Below are 26,379 nucleotides of genomic sequence, written 5' to 3' on the forward strand. Positions count from 1 at the left end.
AGCAGAGTTCGAAATACGCGAAGTGATGGAACTCAGGCAAGACACATAAATACGTCTGTGCTACATACTTTAATATTGTGGTATGCTGGTGCACACTTTACACTGGGAACACATGTGGCCAGTAATGGCACGGAGATCAGCATGCAATGACTAGTAGACACGAGCAAAATAATGTTTTGATCAAAGAACACGAAGCATGCATGCACTTTTAAAGTCCTGAAACACCTCTTGTTGAAGCAGCTACTACTCTATCCCTGAAGCTTTTACATTGCAAAGGAGATGACCACTGGTCCCTTAGGGTAAAGAAATGTACTCCGAGAGAAAGCAAGCTTAGCAGGGGCGGCAGGAAATCGGGTGCCAAGCAAAGTCTTGGAGAAGGTGGCCTCAGCTGGCACAGTACAGGGTTAATTGGTGCCTCTGTCCTGCATTTGTAGATACCAGCACATGTTGGAGATGCCTTTGTCCTGCATTTGTAGATTCCAGTGCATGTTGAAGAGATGGAAAAATCCTCACGGATGGTGAAAGTGTGCTGTCAACGAGAGGTGCTCTGATCATCAACATTCCAAGGGTGTTTTTGTTGTTCGCACTGTGTGCTGATTTCATTTCACTGTTGAAACAGCGTTAGCACTTCTGAATGCTGGAAAGCAAGTGAAATGAACTAGTCTAACAACAGAAGCAATATAGCGGTGCAAAGTTTTTATTTTTGTTTGTTCTTATGCAGATGCTGTCATTGCAGTTTTGAGCGCATTGAAGTTGTGACAGAAAAGCGTTCAGATGACTGAAGCAGGATATCCTAAGCAGCTAATATATGTGAGGTCTAGCACAGACTATGCATTTTTGGTGTCTAAAATACATATAATAAAATTTGTTCCTGTTTTCTGGATGCTCTAAACAGCTCGGCCCATAATGTGAACAATGCAAAACGCGCCTGAATTTTGTTTCTACAGTCTCGGCATGCCTTAGCAATAAAAAGTCTGCAACAAGATTTCACAAAATGGATTTGAACAAATGAAGTCTATTTTCAAAGTCCCCAGAGTATTTGAAAGTGGCGAGTATTTGTGGCATCATATAACCATCTGCAGTGAAATAAGTTAACACAAGACCATACAAGTGAAAATGCTGTCCACTAGCCTTGCTTATGCAAAAGAAAAATGTCTGACACAAATGTACAAATGACCTAGGTGAAAATGGCTGTAACTCAACATTGAGAGCAAGCCAAAAGAAAAATGGATTGCAGCAACAACTAGAACTGCTGTAGAGTACCTGAATCTGTTGCCGACATTCTGACGCTAGAACTTGCCTTGCTAAGGGCCACAGCAGTTGCTAAGGCACAATCTCTCTTGCTGAACATTTTGTCAGAGCATATCAGCGCCAGACTGAGGGAAAACTATTGCAGCTAGCCATATAGCTTGGTATATCGCTGGCAATGATAAACAAGTAACACGTTGCTTGTGATGCAGCCTTAGTGAAACATAAAAATAATCTCTTGTGAACAAAAAGTAAACAGTCGTTGAAACAATTGTAAGCATAGGGTTTTTTTTTATGGTGGTGCTAATCAGTGGCCAATCAGTTGTGGAATCATATTAGAAGACAACTTTACAGAAAATGAAAGAAAAAGACAACCACATGGCACTAGTGTAATTGTTTTAGACGATCATGCCTGCAAATTTATTGTCTAAAATCATTACACAACTGATAGCTCGTTTTAATCAACATCGCCACAAAAACAAGTAAGATTCCACTATGCCTTTCTTGGTATTATTTACTATTGGCATCTTATGTATTTGCTCAAAAACAAGCTCTTGTGACACAAGGCATCAAAAAGTGAGAAAGCTGATGCAGATATGCAACATCTGAAGCCTTGCTTTTGCGCATGGGGTGCAAAATCAAGTTGCTCTAAACAAGCGTATAAACAACAAAAAACTGGACTGTAGCAAGAAATAAGATTGTAAGTGAGTGATCAGTGCATGCAGATTAGCTGATGCTCCTTCTAGGTGCACGTAAAGCATTGGTCCAAAGTCTTGAGGCCATAAGATCAGCTTCCGAGGCCTCTAGTGGAGCATTTACAATATCCCGAAGATCAACTCTTAAGAAAGTGGCTCTGGGCAGTGCTCCTTCTATTTTTTACATGTAAGGGCCTTGTGGTTAGAAGAGTAAATTGTTTTGGATCTGGTTGACTTCTTAGCAACCAGTTTTTGTGTGCCAAAGTATTCAAAATATATATTCACTTTGAATTTATTCAAACAAAATTACTACAGTCGTGCCTCGTTAATATGACCCCGTTAATATAGACTACTCGGGTTTTGGACAGTTTCCCTCGGGACATAACTTTTGCTATGCATTTTCGCCGAGTTAACATGGAAACTTGCTGTCCAGGAAATGGACAGGGTGACAATGCTGAAAACCCACTGGGGCTCACATACTCTTGCTGAATAATATGGACAGTCCTCAGAATACAACGTTGACGACACAACCAAATTGTTTCATTCTGTTTTGTGTGCACAGCAGCAGCGTAAAGCAGTGTGAAAGTGCATGCCTAATGACGGCCTTTCTTTTTTTGGTTTTGGGGCCTAATGCATTTCTGTGGTCAAGGTGCACAGTCGATGCGCCTTCCGATACGCTGCATTTCATGAATGGCTGTGAAAGAAACTCTCTCAGCAGCCTCTGAGATGTTGAAGGACGATTTCAGCAGCTGTACGCATAATGTGGACATAGTATATGTATTATACCGGATCGCATGATGTGAACACACACAGTAAAAGATACGTCATCACTCCATGAGACGTAATCACATATCTCGTGCACCATTGGGAGCTTCAAACTGCACTACGTTCATCTCAAAGAATAACGCCGACCGGCATAATTCACTTTCAGCTCTCAAGGTTGTCCAATTTCTTCACTGCCCACTACAGTGCAATGCACTTAAGCGGACCTTATTCACAAATCACTAAGTGTTCTTTTCAAAATAATTTTTGCTTTCATTTCTTCATGGTTCGTTATTACGAACGACTTGCTTAATCGTCAATTTTGCTCGGGAAACAAAGTGTATATGTTAACAAGGCGTGACTTTATTCACTACAAACTCATTTTTAACCAAAGAGATCGCAGCATTAAAATTTGCTCAAGGCTAATCAGCCATTCTAGCCAAATTATCAGGAGATATACTGTATGGATTGGTGCACATTAATCTTTTGAAGCCGTTAACAGAACACAATGCGGGGACCTATAGAAAATGCATGAAACATTCATTTATGAAAGCAGGTCAGGTTGGGCATCTCAGACAAGTCAACTTTTTGGCTTGGTGAGTACAACATTGTGACCTCAGCTAACCTGAAATGGAGACCTGTTTGTTCAAGGCTACTCACCAGTCACAAATAGTTAGTGCTTTAAATGAACACAAGCAAACTAAAAGGAGTCTATGCAGAATAAAAAAAAAACAGTTCCAACTGCAACATATATGTTGATCTGGATGGCTGCTCGTAATTAAACTAATTGATTTGGTGCATCGCGCCTATGAAGTGGGCAGCTTCGTGATGTACATGTGATGGTCGTTATGAAATACCGGTGAGAAAACACAAACATGATGAAAAAATGATAAGTTAATGCAACCTTGTAAATAAAAATTCCACCGATACAAGTCATTGTGTGGATTGGGTGCTGTTTCGACCTCTAGTAATCGCAACTTTCATCTATGCTAACACATCAGGATGTCACCACAACATAGGAACTGAAGCAATGACTCGAATCACTGTGTCACCGGGTACCCAAACAGGCTATGGAGTGAACATCTGAGCTTCTGCTAAGACAGTACAAGTTTCTTATGGTATTAACATTTTTCACAAGGGTTGTCTTTGCTCGTCTTAGGCACTCTTCTCCACATCATTACAATTGGGAGAAAAAGGACACGTTAAATTATCACAATCCACATTAGCAACAACACGACGTGTTCATAGATATGTGACTGTATGTCACACAGTCAACAGATGTTCAGAGCAGTTTAGCTATGAATCCAAGTTAGTATCATGCCAGTGAGTGCTGGGAACACTGTGCAGTCGAACCAAGATTATTGTGGGCTTCCCTGTGTCACAAATTCAGATTTTCTAGGCACTAAGTCACTGGGATCAATACCTCGTGCTTTGCTGAAAATTTTGATTCTACATAATACTCTGCGGCTTCCTTGGCTTTATTTTATAAATTTTGGTTCTAACTGTAACTGCATCACAGGAGACAACAAGAGACCAAACAAAAGGTGACATTCAGTTGTCCCTTGAGTTACTGTACACTGTCTTGGATAAGCCTACAGCTATTTATGTCAGCCAGCTGTTTTGACCTCGACTGCTACAGATAAATATGTCCAGGAAAATAACATTTTCTTTTCCTGTGTTAGAAACCATGCCAATTGCTGCTGCTCCTTGAGTGACGTTGGGAGCGGACAGCCTTTTCAGCTCTGAAAACATAAGGACGACCCTAACCTGGCAACTGAAGGAATACAGTCAATCCCACTTATAACAATATTGAAGTGCCATGGAAATATCATTGTTATAACCGATAATTGTTATAACAGGGTTGTGCCGATAAAAGAAGAACATGACAAACTTTTACAGCATTTAATGACAAGAAAGGCTTGTAGTGGCTTGATCGTTCTAATGCCTGTAAAAGCTTATTTTGAACTTCAGGGGACCGGAAAAAAACGTTAAAATTATCGAATATCCTGAAATGATAGCAAGAACCTTTTGCATCATGGTATATTTATCAGGTGAAAGACTGGACAACCGGTTGCTTGCTTTTGAGGTGAGAATGGCGCGACGATGATTATTTTCCACATTTTCATAAATGCTTTATTGCAAGCATACTGTCAGAAGCATCGAAGCAGAACTGCTCAAAGGTGGCAAGGGCTTTAGCACTGCAAGCGTGGTTTGGCTGGTGCAGTTGTAGCATCTCTATGTTTTTGTTTCTTTCAAGGTTGACTTTCACTGACCAGACTTAATTGTTATAACTGATAATGTGCTTTGACAGCATTCCTATAAGTAGTTTACTCTACCATAAAACGCAAGGTAAAGCTGACGATGCCGCGACTGACCATTTTTATAGTATTCAATATATTGTTATAACTGATATTGTTATAAGTGGGCTTGACTGTACAGCACCCCATTTCAATGTCTTCCCAGCTGCCCCCCATGCTGCACTTCCAGTGATGATTATTCATTCGCCAGGTCAAGAAATTTCCACGGGAAAGGGATGACTAGACATGCTGGACGAAACCCTTTTGTCCAGCAGTAGACTTAGTAATCTGACGGACGATAATGCATGCTGGCTCAGTTGGCCAGCCTTGGAGGTGAAGTTATCGGTTCACGGTGACGAAACATTATGGGTGTGTTGAAATTCTCCACCCACTCATGGATCAGAAAGGAAGAGGGGATGTCTGAAACATGAAGTGCACCGGCGGAAGGGACAGGTCAGAGGTGGAATTTGTACACCTTGCGGGCGCTGTCCAAGTCGGCCACGAACAGAGACTGCCCGTCGGGGCTGAGGGCGATGGCGTGTGGCTGCACCAGTGGCTGAAAAGAGACGAACAGAGGAGGACTTATCTGGATGTGCGCACACCTATCATGTAAAAATGGAGCAGTTGTCCTGAGGCAAATGCAGTCAAATCTTCATAACTCATACTCAAAGCGGAACAAAAATTTGATTAAATTATTCAGCGTTCGAATCACTCACAGCGTTTTTAATTAATGCAACAAAAGTGTCAGTTTGAATAAAGTGGAAATTTGAATTAAGCGAGTTTGAATTTTACCGACATTCCACTCTATTTCCTCTGGCCCAGTGCTCTGCATTGGGCGAAAGATGTAGTGGAGGAGGTGGACCTTCGGTGGACAGCAGTGAGAACCGTGAACTCACTTTCATCACTGTTGACCGCTGGCGATTTTTAATTGCACAGGAGTGCAGTCAAAGATTGGGCAGTGGCAGGAAACAGTTGTTGCAACAATGGTGAGCCGCAGTGGATCGTGTGTATGATGACAATGATGATTTGTGGCAGAAATTCGTAGGAGTCTTGTAGAGATTGAAGTTAGTACCACATATTATAACAAGCTGTTAAGCACATGCAAGCGTAGTTATATAGATATAGGTTGACTGCACAGAGTGGGAGGAACCTGCAAAACAGTGCACCCACCACTGAGGTTGGGTAGAAACGCTCAGGACTGGCACTCGGCTCCAACTCCAACCGGAATGCCGAAGACTGGTTGGGGGCCAGGGCTTGCACACCGTATAGGGTACGCCCTGAGAGAAAAAGAAAAGGCAGGGGGAGGGAACTATAGAAAAGGCACATATACAATTTTTCGTTCCCACTTTCTTAAAATCCAACTCCTCCTAGCAGCATTTCTTCAAACAATGCACTTTACCTGCATGCATCAGTGCCGTATAGATGGACCAATGTTGGCCCAAGGTGTTCAGAACAATTTTAAGAGGTGCAATCAAAGTTAAGCAAGGGAATGATTAAAGCGAAATTTATGATCAACTGAAAACAGCGACACCACCAAGCAAGAAGGTAATTTGCACAGCTTTCTTAAGACTGTGCAGTCTTGCTTAGTATCTGTAAGGCTATGATCAGGGATGCATGTTAAAGGGGCACTGAGTCAAAATGCAAGTTGACCTATATTTATTGAGTATTGTATTCCAATAACAAATAGGATACTGTCACTGAAAATGAAGCTTCTTATAAGTTAGGAAAGGCCAGAAATAGAAACGCTGGTATAGCCACTACTGGTTGCTTTCACAAGCAAACTTTAATGACAGTTTTAGGCTGTGGATTTCCAAGGCTACACCACATCACCGTGAATTTTTATTCAGCAATCATGAACAAGTTCCAGCTATATCAAGAGTTTGAACCAAGAGCTGGGATTAAGTTCAATTCAACTGCTAATTTCTCAGCTATAAATAAGTCATTCGCTATCAAGAAACATTTAGCAGAGCCACAGAGAGCTAAACAGTATAATTTTACCTGGAATAAACACTGGATGGAGATGCTACCAATTTTTCATTACTATGTAACGTGGATTCTATCACCTGTGATATTAGAGCAAAAAAATGAATAATTTTCAAATTTGCTTGCAGAACTAGTTCATGAATTGTTAACATGATTGAAGAAACGGCCTTTTTCAGCTTATAGTATTAAAGAAACGTGAACGTGTCAACTCCAAGAGATGCAGGAAGCCTGCTGAAAGGTGAATTCAAGGAAAAAACTAAGCTTAATGGGAAAAGAGCCTAAAATTTCTGTGCTCATAATGCTGCACTGACAGGTGATGGAAAAGTTCTGAATTTTGTACTGCATAGGCGTCAGCATTTACGGGGTTTATTTCAATATATCTGTACTCTGAAATCATCAAAATTAGCTAAATTTAATTATACTCCAATCGACCTTTTCTGAATAAGCCTCCCAGTCTTTTACATCTCTGGAATGCATGGACCGTCAAGGACAAAACCCTGGAAGTTGATAAATTTTATCTGATGTTACCACGATGCTTGCAGTGTTATGCAGGCATTGATAACTGATGTTATGCGCGTGCTTGTAGTAATTATTGCCGCATTTTGCAGTTAGACCTAGCACTAAGCACTGCAATCACCAAAGCCCCACCATGTAGGTTGGCGGGAAAGAAGCGCACCTCGGGCAGCTACGGCGTATACACGTTGCAAGGGTTCACCAAAGGCGAGCATCAGGTCACCCAGGTCGCGACCTGGCCGCAGTCCCTGTGAACCCGCCCAGTAGCAGAGTACTCGGCGACGCTCACGGTCAGCCACACACACCACGTTCAGAGTGGGTACGTAAGTCACCCCATGAGGCACCAGCATGCGCTCTGCAAAGGCAAAGAGTGGTTTTGTTGATGTGCGGCAGATCCCCCTTATGACCATGCCCCCAAATGTTTGCAGAAGTACATTCCACTGCTTTTTAACTGTTAGCTCATAATTAAACCGCGTTTTGCAGTGGCAGTAAAACTGTTTAGATGTTTTTGCATGAAATCTAATGAAATTCGGAGCACGTAAGGTAATGCCGTACTTATTCGAATGGTAATGAAAGCTTTTTCACTGAAAGCGGAAGTGAAAAGTCACCCCTTCCTTTATAGCTGAGTCAATATTCACAAACTTTTTTTTTGCCCCGGACTTGTATAAGTGACCCCTGTAGTGTACTTGTGGTAGTGCCACATTTAGGTAATTGCAGTAAATTTAGCCAATATAAAAATAAACTCCAGCTTTACAGTATTCTTTATAGTTTTCGAGTCACAAAAATGAGCACGTTCACTAAGTAACCCATTTTATTTGACTCAATCGCAATAATTTTATTGAATATTTATGATTGTGCCCACGAATGTTTATCCTAAACAGTAAAGTTGTCAGTTTATGTGCTTGTGTCCTCAACAGTTATTCAATAAAGTGAATGCACTCACTCTGCATGTAAACTCGATAACTATTTTTACAAAAAGTACAAAAAGCAGCAGTGTAAACAAAACCAAACGACTGTGGAGTTGAGAAACAAGGAGGCTCAGAGATAGCATCGTAGTTGGTTCATAACAGGCACCAACTATGCACTTCAGAAAAATGTATAAGAATGCAACAAAAGTATGCGAAAAGAAAAGGAGCCAACCTTGGAGTCCAATGTCGGTGAGATGAGTGCCATCCCGGGTGAACACAGCAACACGGTGGTTGCAGTAGCCATCGCTGACGAAAATGCGTCCCGAGAGACCCACGGCAACACCCGTTGGCTTGCAAAAGTGGTCCCGCCCGCCACCCGGTTCAAAGGCACGGCCCAGCACCAATGGCGGACCTGACACACCAAACCTGAACACCTGCATATGCCCAGATTACAAGTTTCATTCTCATGTTATGTGAATGCCGACCTCGAGTATAAATGGAAAACGGGTCAATAAAAGAATGCTGCTTTTGTCGCATGTTACTTGCACCTAAGTAAGACTGCAGCATTTATTTATTATTTTGAGCCCTATATGTCTGTTAAAATTCATGGTTCGGAACTTCTGACTTATCTGAAGCTATGCCCATTTAACAAATACCAGTTACAACTGTCAGAAATACAACTATAACCAATATGAATCTGATTGGTTCCAGCTTGTTTCTGATCTATTCCAGTTCTAATTCCAACAGTTTCAATCGTTCTTTCTTGATGGGGCATTGCTGGTGGTGCAACAGTGGCTTGGGTAAATGTGGGCAGTAAAAGATTGATTTTGTTTCTTCGATAACTGATTGTGCTGCCACAAATCCTATAAGAAAAAAATGACGAACCATTTAGCATGGTTAGGCCAAATGCGAATTAGGTGCGCTAGCACTTCGGTTGATAGTTTGGTTTCGGTTGCAGTTCGAGGCTTGGTTTTTTAACCCTCTGGAACCTCTGAAGGCACTAGGAAGAGCACACTGGTAATGCACCAGGATTTTCCGCAACACATCCAGCAAATTTACAATCCATCAGTATCATTAACAGTACTGAGGACCCTGGGTGCTTCAGAATTGATTTGCACACTGTACACTACAAATCCCAATACGTATATACTGTATAAGTTTGGAAAATGCAAAAAAGCATGCGTTATTCATTATACTTAAAGGGACCAAGAAATGGTACACACTGAGGTTAGGAAAAGCGCATGAGCGATCGTTATTCCATCTTTCGTCATTGCACCGAAAAAATTTTGAAGCTAGCTTAGTTAGCACTGAAGATATCAACGATTAAAAATGATGCTCTCCCTTGCCCCCTCAACTCATACACGCCGACATGCCAGAAAAAAGAAAAGAAATAAAACAGACAGGTGCTGCATCCCTCTGCGCCCCATCCCGCCCACTTGCCCAAGCTCTCTGAGCACACTGGATGACACCAGTAGGCTCGCCCAGACTACCCCCTGATGTAATCGGAGTAAGGGACGCATGGTGAGGTGTCACCCCCATCGATTGCAAGCTACGGCAAGCAGCGATTTTTTAAAATCATTTGTAAATTATAGGGTTCATGCACAGCTTTTAAAGTTCACTCGAATACCCACAAAGACCACCCCTACAAATCTCTTGCATTAGAATGTGCCCATCGCAATCATTTCAAGATCCCTTTAAAGCTCTGAGCCACACAAAGAACCCACCTGGTGCAGTGCCACGTCCGTGGTCCACACATTGTCCTCCCGGTCTATGTGGATGCTGTGTGGCATGTAGAACCTGTGTGCAAGCCGGTCAGATGAATGACTCCAATTATTGACAATTCTTCTGAGAACCAAACTCATTCAATGTATTTTGCAACTTTGATTCTATGACTGAAACAGGTCGTTTCAACAATGGACAGGGTGAAAATGCACACAGCCCATTTGGGTCCATGTGTTCTTTGTCGCATTAATATTGACAGTGATGATAACAAAACCTTGACTGCCCAAGAGCAAGACGTTTCCTTGCTTGCAGTATTTCAAGATCAGGACACTAGTGAAAGACAATGCGAAAGCTTAAATGCCCCAGGTGGAGCCTTGCTTGTTTTGCAGTCTCATGCTCTAGAGTGATCATTGGTGAGCCTTTCTATTTGCTGCATATCATCAGTGGCTGATAAGAAAGCTCTCACAGCAACTTCTGCCATTTCTGCTACTTTTAAAGCCACATTCAGCAGCTGTCGGCGGACTGGGTGCCAATATGTACTAGCAGCAGGACAGCTATGGAAGGAGAGATGCCGTCAAGCCAAGCGGCACCATCACTTGTCTAATAGACTGCAAAGTACTTTAAGGTATAATGGTGTCCAGGGTGCTTTGTTGGAGTTTCTGAGATCTTGTCTAATTTTCACTACAGTCCATACTACTACTGTGCACAAAAGCAGACTTTAATCAATATTTTTTAGAATAAATGCATTTTTTTTCTTGATGATTACGAATAGTCTTTCTCGCAAACCAAAATGCCCATATTAACTATGCACAACTGTATAAGGACATGTTTTCTCATGCTGCCTTAAAGCCCAGCTACTTGCATTGTGTTCTATCTTCTTTGCAACAATCACCATTGATTCTCTCTTTGCTTCTGGGCCCATATGTATACCATTGCACTCCATCAAGGGTGCACCTTAAGTGTGAAAAGTCTTGCGCATATTTGTCCCAAATGCATGAAGAACTGTCAGATAGCAATAGTGTATTCATGCAGCGGAGAAAGTTTATATTTACTCAAGAGCACAGACCTTAGGGCTAGTTGGTGCATTGCAGTCATGTACAAGCGCAGAACAAACAGGGACAAAGAAAGATGGGACACCACGAGCGCTTACTTCCAACTGACAAACAGGCACATTACATACAACCTTGCTGCATGACGTCAAACTCAGGCACGTTCAGGCGGTCACAACGTGACCGCCTGAACGTGACTGAACGTGACTCAACGTGCTTGAGCAACGTGACTGTTTTTAGATACGTGGATGATTTTTTAATTTTATTACAAAGGTGCAGGGATTTTCCGGCCACTGTCAACCAGCTTTTAGCCCTTTTTGGTGAGTGTTTTAATCCTTTAGTACTGACGCATGAAATGCATGAGTAATGCATTAAAAAAGTCGTGTTGCCATTCACTGAGCCATAGTTTTCAAAACCAAGTGATGCGCCTCCAGTCAGCTGGTTATTTGATCAGCCTCATTGTTTCTGTATCAGAAGGCATGTTGAAAACATCAAAGAAAAAGGACAGGAACCAGAGCGAAGCTAATGGAAAAAAGATAGTAGTCGTTCCTTATTTGCACAACACCTCGCATCGCCTAAAGAAGATTGCAAAACGCAGTGGCGTCAGTGTAGTGCTGTCGGCGCCCGAGAAGCTGGAAAAACTAGTGAAAATGACCAATCCTTTCCAAAAGCCAAAAGCACCATGCGCTTTTAAGCACCGAGATTCTTTTGTAGCGTGTGCCTGTGAAGTAGTATATGAAATTCCTCTATCGTGTGGTTCTAGGTACATCGGTCAAACTGGCCGATGTCTGAATGAAAGATTGCTGGAGCACAGGAGGAAGGTAGGCAATTATAGGGATGGTCATCTTTCTGAACATTGCCATGACTGCGCAGAAAAGAATAAGAAACCTTGCAAACCCTTCTTCAGCGCATGCAAGATAGTGGCCAAGCATAGGTGCCAGGATGTTAGAGAGATAATAGAAGCAGAATTGATTAGAAAAGCGGGTCCATTCTGCGCCAGCGCACCATCTGTATCTCACTAAAAAAGAAAAAACGTTTTTGGTTGCGGCCACTTGATGTCGGCAGTGCTGTTAGTTTGACGTCATGCAGCAAGGTTGTATGTAATGTGCCTGTTTGTCAGTAAATCTTTAGTTGGAAGTAAGCGCTCATGGTGTCCCATCCTTCTTTGTCCCTGTTTGTTCTGCGCTTGTACATGACTGTATATTTACTCATCCGGTTTCGTGACAATCTCACACACAAGCCAATGGCAATAGCTGAAGCAGATGATCTCCCCGCTCTGAAATGCGTGGTCTGAAATAATTTGCACTTTTTCAAAATTTGTTCAACATTACTGCCACCTATTGCTTTGCAGGTATACAATAAAGCAATAACTGAGGACAGAATGATGATGGTATTTTTTAACTTACCCAAGCACAGGTTAGCATACATATATATATATATCGCGGGAGAAAATTTCGTGGCCATTCAAAAATGTCAGAACTGAAAGTACATTTTTTAATGGCCACAAAATTTCCTCCCGCGGGAGAAAATATCAGAACTGAGAGGCTATCAAAGATTCGTCATTCAACTGAGATGGGCACATGCATGTCAATTCCAGCCTCCACCAAGGGAGAGGGCGCAGCAATGAAGTTTGCAACTGCCTGACGAAGACTGGTGCCAAAATTTTGGTGCAATGAGGAGAGTTTGCCCATCAGGCTGATTTTTTTATTACAGCAGGTAAATTTTTCTTAGAACTATTATAAGTCAATCAATGCTACACACAATTAGGTGCGAATACCTTTAGAGTGTCGGACAATCTCTCTGGGGAAAAACAGGAAACCATTTGCAGCAATAAGTCCACTATATTGCAGCAAGTGCACAGCACATCACAAGGAATACAAACAGCAAAGATGCTCACATATTCCTTCCCCAGTGGTGAAGCAGGGCACCCGACTGTGGGTCCACCACGCAGATGGTCGGTTCCTGAATGACGGCATCAGGGCGACGGTACACGTGGCCAGCCGTAAATGACCTGCGAACATTGTGTAACATCACGGCCTGAAGTTGGATCCCATATTATAGCCTCTGTACCAGACAAGCTGCAAGGCTAGCAACAACATTAATAGTTGCATGCACATAATTTCACAGGTGCACTAAGCAAAGAATGATTTACCAGAATGCTAGCTTCTGGTCTTCACAGTGACATTAGTTATTATAATTCAAAAAAGAATTACAATTCTCTTCAGGTACTAGTTGAAGCATGCAATTGAGCGGTGATCCATATCGCGCATCACCACTCGAGTCTGTGATGTAAAGTCAAAGGGAGCTAATTGCTTAAAATATTCCAAAATTCAACTTTTCACAAGCATTTTTATTAATAAACAAAAAATCTGCTAAGCTATATAAGTAGATAAATTATTAAATAAATCAATAAACTGATTAATTTATTTATCTACTATTCGATAAATAACTCTGTGAATGTGCACACAGCGAAGCACGATTTAACGCTGCGCAAGTTTCTTTACTCTTCAGTGCATGTGTGATGCTGGATATTTTACGATAACCAAGAGTGCAGTATTTTCAGCCAGTCATGTGAATCGTAGAGTGAATTTGAATATGTGCTTTACTATTAGTATTTATTAAAATGCAATTAACAATATAAAATTACAAGCACAAGAACTTCATGCACATTATCTTGAACTTTTGCATGCATGATTATGTGAAAGTGACAACAACCAAAAGCTCGTTATGCGCTGGGCGCAATTTTTCATATGAAACTGTGAATAACGTCAGCTGACACCAAATCAGTAAATAAAGAACAGTGAAAGGCTTCACGCATTCTTCTTAGCAAATGCTATTCACAATGCAGTGTATGCTCGTGGCTTGTTTCACTCTGCAGAAGTTAGTGCGTCGCTGTGGGGAAAGAAAACACAAGTTACTGCAGTGAGCTACAAATGAAAACGAGGGATTCAAACGATATTGCAGCGGTCTGCTGCATGTAAGAAACTGTGACAAGAGGCAAAAATTTCTGCATAGCAACAGACATACCCAGATATCTGACAAATGGCATGCAGTATCATTACTTCTGTTGTACAAGCACTCTCTAGAGGCATGCACATCAAATCCTGGTTGTTTGCGTATTGCGTGTAGTTCTAGTCCAGCTTGCCGTGCTCACAGCCAAGGTCAGACAACTGTGTGGAAATAAAAGAGGAATTGAAGTACAAGCAACCCACTGCCCCAACTTACGTGTGGTCCCATTCAACTGGGCCCCGGTGAAAGATGTAAAGTTGGCCCTTGCTGTTGACGGCCACTCCTGCCACCTGGCCCAACTGGCTGCGGTTTGCTACCTGCCAGTCCGCATCCTCAACTGGCAACCGCTGCAGTAATTCAGATATGATAGTGAAACTGTGATTCAGGTTGCAGTATTGCATGATCACGAGGACATGTCAAGACACTTTGAGGGCTGCTCAACTTTAATCAAGCAGAAAAGCACTTGTAGAGTAATTAAGCTAGGACACTACACGGTAATCAGTGTGCTTTGTGAAAGGTTAGTATTTAATAAGAATGCAGACTTTGCAAAGGAACAGTGGTCACGTGTCAGCGAGCACCATTTTAGCTTGCACTAAGTGCAAGTCTCCTGACATTTAGAGTCATCTGTCCTGTTCTAGACTTTCGAAGTCATATGTGCATGTCTGATTAAGAAGTAGAGAATGGAACCAGTGGTGCTTAATTTCAGGTCACGAAAATATGTCATTTGGGATTAAGATGACACTTTTGAATGCTCAGCCTCGACCACAATGGGAAGAATGCCTCTGCTAAAGTTTAAGTGAGCTTTCATAGTGTAAGTTTCTTTTTCACTGTCTGTTTATAGAAAGAAATGTGAATCCAATGAAAGAGAAGCAACTTCTGCACAGTAATTTCGGCTACAACGACAGTACACTTCGTCCAGAACCTACTTCTGCATGATTAGAATATCAACTGCTTAGCTGTTCTCCCAAGCAGTAATATCACACACTTTATTTGAGGTTCAACAGAGCCTCGTTCACAGTGGCAGAGCATTGGAAAAAAATGAAAAAGTTCTGCTCTTAACTGTGCTTAAACAAAGGAGGTTATGAGCTTTGGATGAAACACACGCTTATTGTCCAGCCATTCTAAGATATAAGCCAGACATATATAGAGCACCATGCAGGATGCCGTGATACATGAACAATCACCACTGCTTACCAGGCAGTCATCTCTTGTCACTTGTACACTGTCACTTGTACACTCTGGTCACTTGTTCATGTCACGGTAATAACCGTTGTTCGAATAGTTACGGTGCGTACCTATGCCGTCAGGACATCCCAACTTGCCCCTTCTGTTGCTTCCTCCACATCACGCACTTGTCATGCAGTGAAGCACCCAAAAATAATACGGTGGGTGATTTATTTTTTTTAAAATTAAATTCACTGGGTCAGGAGAGCGGCTGTGCTAAGGATTAACTGTCCCAAAGTTGTTAACATTACATTCATGATCGTCGTGAAAGAGCATAAACTTCAATGTCATTTAATCGGGGGAAATGCTTCCCCGATCGATCGGGCAATGCAACCGCGCACCGCGCATCGGAGTTCCATATGTTAGCCTTTTTGTTACCTCGCTTGGGAGATAGCGGTTCGAAGCTAACGTAGCCTAGAACACTTTCCGAGTTTCAGAGCATCGTATTTATTGAGGGACACACAAGCATACACGCGTTTACACGCCGCATTCGTGAAATCAACACATGGAAAAAAAAATCTGTCAGGTGGACATCAGTGTGTTTCAATATTCTTTAAAGAAAGAAAACTGCATCTCTGACACTCGCTAGGGGCGACACACAGAAAATTTAAGTGCTGCCGGAACATATGTGCCATTATACCGGCCCAATTCGAGACCAATTTTGTAACTGCAAGTGATGCGCGAGTGTAGTTGACGGCTGCAATGACAGAGCGCCGTTGAGTGCTTCGGGCTGATTCTTTTCGTGGTTGGACTCGCTTTCAAACGATACGCGAAAATAAAGATCGCTCGGCACGCGTCAGGAAGGGAATCTCGGTCTGAGAGAGCGCGAAACACGAGCAGCAGAGCAACCCTTGCTCACCTTGGTGTGCGCGGGCGCAAGGTGCCAGCCGGTAGCGCCAACCAGCAGCAGGCAAGCGACGGCAGCCCTCGACCACATCGTCGTCATGTCGACAGCTGCCAAGCCCAGTGGCTTACGATGTGTACCTGGTTGAAAACATATTTTTGTGTCACTATATCGGTCGGGCTCCTGCAGCTGATGGTACGCTGACGGGCACCGCGCCGTACAGTCGCTACAGTTGCCAGCGGCTCTTGCCGCAGAGATGGACGATGGACTCGCTGGTCATCACGTGACTTCATCGCGTAGTCATCGCATGAAATAGTTGTGAAGCTGTTGTGCATTTTTAGGCAGCGCTAAGTATCTTTATGTTTTAAAAGTTTGCCGATGCATGCGCCGCTTATGACAAAATAAAACTCGAATATAAAAATTTTACATGTAAACATTTGCAAATATCAGTTTTTCTTCTCACTACTAGGTAGCGCAACAAATTGTGAGTTTAATAATAAAGATGGTAATTGTGTCGTTTTTGGTAGACAAGATGTCGATGGAATGTCTCGCAACTAAATATGTAGAATCTGTACGTGTCATGGCAACGGATTGATGACGCATTGATTGACGTTTAGTGGCGGAATATATGAACTGCAGTTTTGACAACAACCCTCTGCGAGTGTCTACAGAGAATGCGCCGAACTCCTGATTGGTGTAGTGAATTTTTTGGGTCTATCTTCATCCGCGTTCCCTCAAGCGCGCCTGCAATCTCATTGGAACATCTTGAGAGTCAGTCACTCTAAATTGGATTGCTTCCGAGCATATATAGTTAGTTCTACGTAGTTGATTTTAAAGTGCTTCAGGTGCGCTACACGACTGAGCATATCCACGCTTCTCGCATATAATGGTTAGTAAATGGTCTTGCGAATTAGAGACCGCAAGGATTCGGAGATAGGTTCATGGATTGCCCCCCCCCCCCCATTCCCGTTTCACTCAGGAAAACGGTTGCTCCAATTATTTCTCTGCAGAAAAGAGCACTGTGCGTATAATAACCTACTCGAACAGGTATCAGCCGAGTGCCCCTTTGTTCAGCAGGTCGCCAATCTTGCCACTTCCTTTTGTGTACGAAATGAGGATCGCAATGGTAATAAAAAACACAATAATGAGTATTTACCGCCTTTCAATCAACCTTTTTGTTTTGTCTAGCAGAAATGCTACAAATGCAAGCAATATTAATTTTAATTGCCATGCATCCCGAAACAACGATGACAGCTCTTAATTCAATATTCTGGGGCGAAAGTATGGAATACAATACCACTCCAAATCAAAATGGCTAACAATTTCCTGTTCTCTATTAAGCGGTCCTACTTTTTTGAAGATGGAGTATTGACCGGCCGCTATTAATTAGTTGACTAAGCATGTGTAACCGAGCTTTATGTTATATTCTGTGGCTGAAACAACGAATGTGTGGCCTGTATTAACTCCGCCTGTTGGCCCAGCAGTTTTTTCAAATGTTTTTTACTCCACTTGCAAGATCAATAAAACAAAAAAGAGCCCCATCGTGCGTATTTTTGTAAGGAGTCGTCATTCAAAAATCGCTAGGTTGGCTTCCCCACGTCGCATGTTTCCCTGATAATAGCTCCCAGGAACAAAAGGCGGACAAAGTGGCGAACACCTTTATGATTGCTTCACAGGTGTCTGCTTCATAAAGCTCTAACTAACGCTACATCTTATGCTTTAAAAATCTGCTCTTCAGCCATTCCTATACTAATTACTGAACAGGAAATGAAAAGCCTCTTTACAGAAAAGTGTTATAATAATTGACTCCGAAATTTCTCTTCGAACCTGAAATCTGATTTCAGTGGACGACTAAAAGGAGAGGACGCTTTCGTAAGCCACTTCACTTATGGAAGGGCGGGTACGCATTCCAGCGCCGTGGAGGTGCGCCTTCCATGTAGGCCATCTTCCCTCCAAAATGACATGCGGAGACCATGATGGCCGGCGCATGGCGCGGGCGAAAGCTCTGGCCCGCCATTATGGTTCCAAACCCGGTGCTTATTATGTGGACGCCTCCCGCCCATGGGTGATGATACAGGGCCGCAGTCGTCCACGAAATCAAAATAGTCAACGGCCTTATAGCTTCAGGTCCTGCAACATAACCCATACGGAGGAGATCGCCATAGCATTGGCTGGTTCTCACTCCGACTCAAAATATATCATTTCCGACTCGCGAGAGGCCTGTCGGAACGTCGAACAGGGCTGGACCCCTTATCTAGCCTATCGAATACTTCAAAATAGCTCCTACATTGGGTACCCTGCTCACCGACGCATTATTTGGGCTGCTGCTCACCAGGGGCTGGCAGGAAACGAGGCTGCCGACGATGCCGCCCGCGCGCTGTCTCTCCGTGAAGTTTCCTCCTCCCCTTCCGACCAGGACGCTGATCCTAATCCGGCTTGTACTTTCAAAGATATCGTCAGTTACTACCAGTTTGGCTACAGCCTTTATCCCCGCCCATGTAAAGGCCTTTCAAAGGCGGATGAGCGGCTCTTACTCCGCCTCTACACAAATACACTGTTGTGCCCTGCAACTCTAAAATATTTTGACCCTGCTTTCTCTGGCAGCTGCCCGCAATGTGGGGTGGTGTCTTCGGACATCTACCACATGGTGTGGGCCTGCCCCTCCATCCCTGCGGTCCCCCCTCACCCAAACCCAACTAGGGAGGGTTTGGAGGCCAGCCTGCTAAGCTGCTCTGACCTGCAGGCCCAACGGGCCTTGGTCGGCCGAGCCCGGGCGGCGGCCGACACCACTGGAGTCCCGAACTAGCGGCCTCCCCCTAGTACTTATAAGGGCTGGCCCCCTCTGGGTCAGCTCATGCATAACCGCCTGTAAGTGTATCTGCCTCTAAATGTTTTCCACCACCGCCACCGGAAGCCACGCCAAGGTGATCGAAGTGGTCTGCACCGAGCAGTTTTACAACTGTTTAGGCTGAAGAAATGCATCTGTGGTCACAGGGCAGGCCAGGTGAAAAAAAAACAAAACAGAACATGTAGATGTGCTTACTGAACAGTTTCGCGCCAGGCGGGAATCAGAGAGTGCGTGCACTCTGACAAGCCCTAAGCTAATCAAGATGTTTCCGACAGGACAGACGGTAAGCGACGAAGTCCATACCTTTCAGCGCGAATAGCGCGGTCGGGAGGGGGGGGGGGGTGAATATATAGTTCCTCTAAAGCGACAGAAAACAGTGAATTGAAAGATGACAAAGAAAAGGTGAAGGGCACTGGAAACAAGGAAACCAGCGGGTTGTTTCTGCGATGTGGAGTCCGGACACTTCACCATACGTTACCAAAACCAGAGACACGTATTTTCATTAGTGGACACTATCAGAAAATGTTCCTTCTCGGGTCATACATACGAGACATGCAGATTAATGTCAAGACACGCCGTAGCCTATGAGATTGCGCGATCGTTGCGGACAAATCCACCCCACATACGTAACTGCAGACGACATTATACGGAGATACGCGCGTATTAAAAAGGTGGCAGATGAGAGCAGTGCATGCGTCCCAGTCGCACGGGTCAGGATCAAAGTTTTATTAGGCGCTTTAAGCACTGAGGCGCCGGTTTCGCGAAACCTTCCTCTGTGTTATCCGTACCTTTTTTTTTTTTCAATTGCTCGAAGCAGGTGCTGCAAGCAGGACCTTAGTTGTAGTGACATTCGACGAAATGTGCAGCCATGTGCACACCCTTTTATAAAGGGCACAGAATACTCACTTTTTACTCTCTTCTGTTTAGAGTGTGCCTTCCGGAAATTCCTACGGGGAAGATGTCTTTGATGCCAGCAGCCGAGAAATATGAGCTTCGAAGAATTAGTGATGTCGCTAGAAGCAGAGAGCTGCGCTCCGCGGGCTATCGACATTACCAGATGTTTGCATCGTGGCATTCGTTCCTTCGCTGCCAGCCTGGAACACCTGCCGGATACTTCCAGGAATAGCGTACTCGTCACCTGTCAGCAGCCTTGGCAGTCTAGTCGGAGCTGTGCTTCATGCTTTGTGCGATGGACAAGTGCGCCTGCCGGAGAAATAAGACGGCTGCGGTGTTGTGTACCTAGCGCTTCGGCCTCCTCTCGTAATGTAGGATTCCAGTGGAGGCCAGCGCAGTCTCGCCGGAGGGGTGTGACTGGGCAAGCTGGGGAGACAACCGCATCAGGACTGCGTTTAATGGGTAGAGTTGTACTCATTGTTTTTTTCTCTTACGCGAGAATTTTCTGTAACCACACGCTGTAAATAATCGTACATAAAGCTTTCTTAGTTCTCTTTCCTCAGCAAAGGATAGCTCGAGAGTTTTCCTCCCATACCAGCTCAGAAGTGGGCGAAATGTAACGAGCGCACAGTATCGAAATTCGATCGCCTGCAATGAATACCCAAATTCCGTCAAAAGTTTAAAGAATATTGCGAAATATGAAGTAATTTTGCCCCGATGCCCATTGTAACGTTGTAACGTTACAACGGGCTTCAGTTCGAGAACGTGTTGCCCAAAGTATTGCTGGAAGAAGACATTTCCCCGAAAAGAATAAGCGCTATTCTCTCCTTTTGCGATGGTTCAATGCCAAAGTCGCGCACAAATTTATAAGTGCCACTGCCACATCAGTCCTTCAGGCAGCTAGTACATCGAATAATCACTGGTAGTAGTCCAGCGCACGTGACCCTCCCGATGGCACCTTCCCCTTGGCAATGTTGAGGACTTCGCGCGGAATGTCCTGTTTGGCGTCGCGCAAGATAGAAATCATATCCTCGGCGTGGCAGCTGTCGGAGGGCGCTAGGAAACTGTAGGCTTTACCGGAACCGTCGACGCGCACGGCGTATTTGATTCGCCGGGTGTACTCCGCTCTGGCGGGGCGATCGTAGTTCACCACGAAACGCACGTCGTCCGCGTCCAGCCCGCACGCCGCCACGCAGGTTGCCACCAGGACGGGCACACTGCGCAGTCTAAATGCCTCTAGCGCCCAGCGGCGCTCCTGTTCTTGCTTCTTCCTGTGGACACCGACGGCGGGCCAGTTATGGTCGTGCATCTTGACCACCAGGTCGTCCACTGTCTGCCTCGTTTCCACAAACACGATTACTTTGTCCCTTCCTTCACATAGTATGTCCTGGAAGAGGGTGATGAGTGCATTCTCTCTCTCGTCCTCTTCGCAGACCAACACTGCGTGCTGTACTCGGTGCAGCTGACATGTCTGCGACGCCCCGAATGTGACCGTCACGTGATCCGTCAGCAATATGTCGCTGATGTGGTCAATGTCCAGTGACCGCGAGGTGACCCACATGAGCGTCTGGCGATCGGGTCGGACGTGTTCCGCGATGGTGAGAAGCTGCTTCTCCAGGCCCATCGCCAGCATGCGGTCCGCACCATCCACGACCAGGTAGGAGCAACGGCTCAGGTCCACGTGTTTATCCTCCATGAAGGTCACAAGGCGGGAAGGAGTAGCTACACAGATCTGTGCGCCTTCCTTCAGATTTTGGAGCTGCGGTGTTTTCGGGACGCCCGATAAAAGAAACACGGCTCGTAGGCTCACGTACTTCTCAATGTCAAGGACGGTTTGCTCAATCTCTCGGGCCGACTCCCGGGTAGCTGTCAGCACAAGCACTATAGGTCCGTCGCGGGGCTTAAAAGGCTCCTGATGTCGCACGTGAACGATGGCGGGGAGCAGGTAGCCCAGTGTCCTTCTCTCAGTTTCGTTGTGGACAATAGCGAGGAGGTCCCTGCCGCTCAACGTTACTGGCCAGCACTGGCCGTGGAGTCCGCTGAGTGAGCTAAGCCCTGTTGCTTGGGCGGCTTCCGCCAAGTCTGGGGGGAATCCGGCCTCGTCGATATTCAGAAGGGGCTTCGGCACGCCACGCCCTCTGACCGCAATGCCGTTGGCCTCGCGGTAGGCGTCGACTTCGGCGGGCGACCGCAGCGACGTCTTCAAATGCTCCCGATAAACGTTCTTACGTATGGGTGCCAGTTGTAGGCGCTTCCAGTCTGGAGAACGGAGCCTCCGGTCAGCCTGTCCTGGGTTGGCACCTGCTGGCATACCCCTTCCTCCTCCCATTGCCAGGTTCACGTCTCCAGCAACCTCAAAGCCCTGGCCTTGACCGAGACCAATAGCGTTTTGTGGCGCTATGCCGGCCGCTCCTTCGTTGAGCCCGTTGAGTGCGACCATCCAGTTGTTTCCGTGAAACCTTTCCTCGAACAAATAATGGCGCAGGCCTTGGTTGATCTCGTGGAGCGCTCTGAAAACATTGACCAATGAATGCACGGCATAAATGGTGTCCTCCACGAGGGCCTGATTTTCCTGACCAAACATCTAGCCCTCGGTAGCGTTGTTCCCCCGCCGTAGCCGTTGTTGTTGTTGTTGTTGTTGCCCCTGGAGCAATGGACGGCTCCCATGATCTGCTCTCGCCCTCTTCTTCTGCGATCTCTTTGCACGCGCAGCCGCAGGGCTGTCAAATGTATTTTACTCGCGCGATATTGTATTCTTGACGAGGCTAGCCAAAGAAATTTGAACGAAATGACTAGGCAAAAAGTAGGCGGTGGAAAAGAAAACACTAGCAGGAACGGTAGTGATTGAAAATGCATATCACAAACTTGATTCTGCGCTGCCGTCGCGATCGCAAAAGCGCGAGTGCTGACAAAGACGACAAGCGTACACTCTTAGTGAATGGCCTGATATCTGATACCTGGTTTATTATCTGCAACGGCTCCTTGTATCTAAGATATTAAATTTATTTTGAGAATATGGCGGAGTGCTTGACTTGAAGCACTCTGGCACGGGTCGGCTCGGTATTGCACTGCCTCCGGGATCGGCCCGGGGCATATTAGCGCAGCGCGTCTTCTCTTTCACACTTTGCTCTCCTATGCTTTACACCACCTACTTTCAGATCGCGGCAGCGAGCGTGGCTCGGCTTGAGCAAGTAGGTAGGCCCGTGCCCTTTGCTTTTCCTTCTTCCTCTCAGTGACCCGCCGCGGTGGCTCAGTGGTTAGGGCGCTCGACTACTGATCCGGAGTTCCCGGGTTCGAACCCGACCGCGGCGGCTGCGTTTTTATGGAGGAAAAACGCTAAGGCGCCCGTGTGCTTTGCGATGTCAGTGTACGCTAAAGATTCCCAGGTGGTCGCAATTATCCCGGAGCCCTCCACTACGGCACCTCTTTCTTCCTTTCTTCTTTCACTCCCTCCTTTCCCCTTCCCTTATGGCGCGGTTCAGGTGTCCAATGATATATGAGACAGATACTGTGCCAATTCCTTTTCCCGAAAAACCAATTATTATTATTCTTCCTCTCAGCAACGTCAGTCAGTCAGCCGGGCTGCTTAGCGCCTAGCTTAGAAGCAGCTACGAGCGAGAAACTAAGCGCCCCATTGCAGCGCTGCCTGAATTGGGTTTTGGGGAAAGGAAATGGCGCAGTATCTGTCTGACGTCTCGGCCGACACCTGAACCACGCAGTGAGGGAAGGAATAAATGAGGGACTGAAAGAAGAACGGAAGCAAGAGGTGCCATAGTGGAGGGTTCCCACGCTCGTCCTTGAAGCTTTAAGGGGCCGTTCTGTCGACGCAATGCGTAATTATGGCGGGAATATGGCGGAGTGCTTGGCTTGAAGCACTCTGGCACGGGTCGGCTCGGTATTGCACTGCCTCCGGGATCGGCCCGGGGCATATTAGCGCGGCGCGTCTTCTCTTTCACTGTTTGCTCTCCTATCCTTTACACCTCCTACTTTCAGCACGTGGCAGCGAGCGTGGCTCGGCTTGAACCAGTAGGCAGGCCTGTGCTCTTTCCTTTTCCTTCTTCCTCTCAGCAACGTCAGTCAGTCAGCCGGGCTGCTTAGCGCCCAGCTTAGAAGCAGCTACGAGCGAGAAACTAAGCGTCCCATTGCAGCGCTGCCTGAATTGGTTTTTGGGGAAATGAAATGGCGCAGTATCTGTCTGACATCTCGCACAAATAGGCACGCGCCTGGACGCACATGACGCCCAATTTTTTACCCTACAAGCACTGATAAACACCAAAGCCCCTATCAGAAAACGTGTTACCAGCTCTCACAACCCTCGAGCAAAAACCTACCGGTCCGCGACCGCGGCGGTCGCTATGAGTAGCGACAACGAATCTGTCAGGAGCTTTACCAGCCACCAGGATGGCTCCGCTCTCTAAATCAGGCACTCCTGACCGCCTAGAGATCTGGCAATGGAATTGCCGAAGTTTCAGGAGAAAACAAAGCCTCTTGAAACAATACATCAATGTCACCTCCATTCGACCCGATATAATCTGCCTGCAAGAGGTAGGAGCCGACCCGGCGCCGACTCTCCCAGGATACTACACAGTCCACAACGCGAGCTCGCCAAAAGTTGCCACCCTTGTTTCTAAGGACATCACGGTGGTCGAACACTCCTTGAGAGAACAGGAGATCAACTACAACATGATCGAGGTCATTCCCAACAAGAGGGGCCGCAAGGGCACCTTCGTTCGCAACGTGTATCACCCCCCACGAGCAACCAAGGCCGATTTCTCTGACATACTTCAAGAGGCAGATCAGCTAGCTGTTTCGCATCAGCTTATCGCACTCGGTGACTTTAACGCCCTCCACAGGGAATGAGGCTACAAACCGAACTCGCTTCGTGGTCTGTGCGTGGTACGAGCTCGGGATTCCCTGGGCCTGGAAATACTTACTGATCCTTTATACCCAACCCGCGAAGGAAACAGCGTCACGCGCGATTCATGCCCTGACCTTACAATCGTCAAGAACATCCATAACGCTACGTGAACAAATCTCGGAGAGAGCTTAGGTAGCGACCACTACATCGTAAGCACGTCTATCACCTCCGCAAACATTCGTCGCACTCTGGGAACAGCCAAAATCACGGACTGGACTAAATACCGTGCACAGCTCGTTCCGGAAGACCCCATTCAATCAATCAGTGAATGGAGTGAACAGATTCGGAAAGCACACAAGGAGGCCACCACCGAAGTACAATGCACACCCGATAATCTGGCGGTCGATCGTCACCTTCTGAAGTTATGGCAGACTCGACGGACTCTGGTTCGCAGATGGAAACGCCAACGCCTCAATCGTCCCTTGCGACTCCGCATATCACAGATCACGGCAGAAGCACAAGAGTACGCACAACACCTCTCTCAACAGAATTGGCAGGAATTTGGCGAGTCACTACGCGGCACGCTGGGGACCTCCCGCACCTGGGCGATCCTCCGCAGCCTCGTCGATCCGCAAACATCGCGGTCTGCCACTAACCGTACACTCAAGAAAATCGCCCATCTGTACCCCGGAGACGACGCGGCCCTCCTCACCGCCCTCAAAACCAAATACATTGGCGCCCCCCATCCCCCCAGCACAATCTCGTACACCGGAGGCCCAAATGAGAGGCTGGACGCCCCCATTACCACTGCCGAGGTTTACGCCGCGGCTCGATCTGCCACACGCAACGCGGCAGCTGGCGCGGACAAGATCACAAATGGGATGATTCGAAACCTGGGCAAGTCGCAGATCGAGGTCCTCACTACTTACATAAATGACACCCTATGGGAGGCGGGAGAACTCCCTGCAGAGTGGAAACACTCCGAAATCATGACTATTCCAAAACCAGGCAAACCACCAAGCCTGGAAGCATTACGACCCATCTCCCTCACCTCTTGCCTGGGCAAACTATACGAGCGCGTTATCCAGACCCGCCTCCAAAACTACATAGAGGACAACCTCTTTCCACCCACTATGATCGGCTTCAGGAAAGGTCTTTCTACGCAAGACGCTTTCCTCCTTCTCAAGGAAGAAGTACTCAGTAACATCCCGAGAGGCGGCGAGCACCTAATTATGGCACTTGATCTGAAAGGCGCTTTTGACAACGTTTCTCACGACGCCATCTTGAAAGAGCTCAACGCCCTCGATTGCGGACCCAAGACCTTCATCTACATCAAAAACTTTCTCAGCAACCGCACGGCCACGATTGACATGGGAGATGTCCGCTCCGGCACAGAGCAGACACCCAACAAAGGCACTCCCCAAGGCTCCATAATCTCTCCTCTCCTTAACAATATAGCTATGATCGGCATGGCAAAAGCACTCGAGGCTATTGAAGGCATCGGCTATACTATCTACGCTGATGA

The 26,379-nt window shown here is 45.9% G+C and overlaps 2 protein-coding genes across 3 annotated transcripts; both read right to left on the reverse strand.

Moving 5' to 3' along the window:
• Positions 1 to 51: 51 nt before the first annotated feature.
• Positions 52 to 16,523, reverse strand: LOC144109399 (peptidyl-alpha-hydroxyglycine alpha-amidating lyase 1-like). Of its 2 annotated transcripts, XR_013309579.1 has the most exons (9): positions 16,270 to 16,500; positions 14,403 to 14,533; positions 13,075 to 13,188; positions 10,131 to 10,203; positions 8,639 to 8,840; positions 7,662 to 7,853; positions 6,173 to 6,279; positions 3,668 to 5,558; positions 2,566 to 3,609 (listed from the first exon to the last, which is right to left on the reverse strand). XR_013309579.1 is itself a non-coding variant. In XM_077642187.1 (8 exons), the coding sequence occupies exons 1-8, from the start codon at positions 16,354 to 16,356 to the stop codon at positions 5,457 to 5,459; spliced, it is 1,008 nt and encodes a 335-aa protein (XP_077498313.1). In that variant the 5' UTR covers positions 16,357 to 16,523; the 3' UTR covers positions 52 to 5,456. The 2 variants fall into 2 exon arrangements, 1 of the variants encoding a protein (XP_077498313.1); XM_077642187.1 differs by having other exon boundaries at positions 52 to 5,558; positions 16,270 to 16,523.
• A 4,062-nt stretch (positions 16,524 to 20,585) lies between these two features.
• Positions 20,586 to 22,602, reverse strand: LOC144110032 (putative ATP-dependent RNA helicase DDX5). The gene has a single exon (XM_077642833.1). It carries the CDS (start codon positions 22,578 to 22,580, stop codon positions 20,913 to 20,915), a length of 1,668 nt encoding a protein of 555 aa, XP_077498959.1. The 5' UTR covers positions 22,581 to 22,602; the 3' UTR covers positions 20,586 to 20,912.
• Between the last annotated feature and the right edge of the window lie 3,777 nt (positions 22,603 to 26,379).

Source organism: Amblyomma americanum, chromosome 11, assembly GCF_052857255.1.
Source record: "Amblyomma americanum isolate KBUSLIRL-KWMA chromosome 11, ASM5285725v1, whole genome shotgun sequence".
Classification (NCBI taxonomy): domain Eukaryota; kingdom Metazoa; phylum Arthropoda; class Arachnida; order Ixodida; family Ixodidae; genus Amblyomma; species Amblyomma americanum.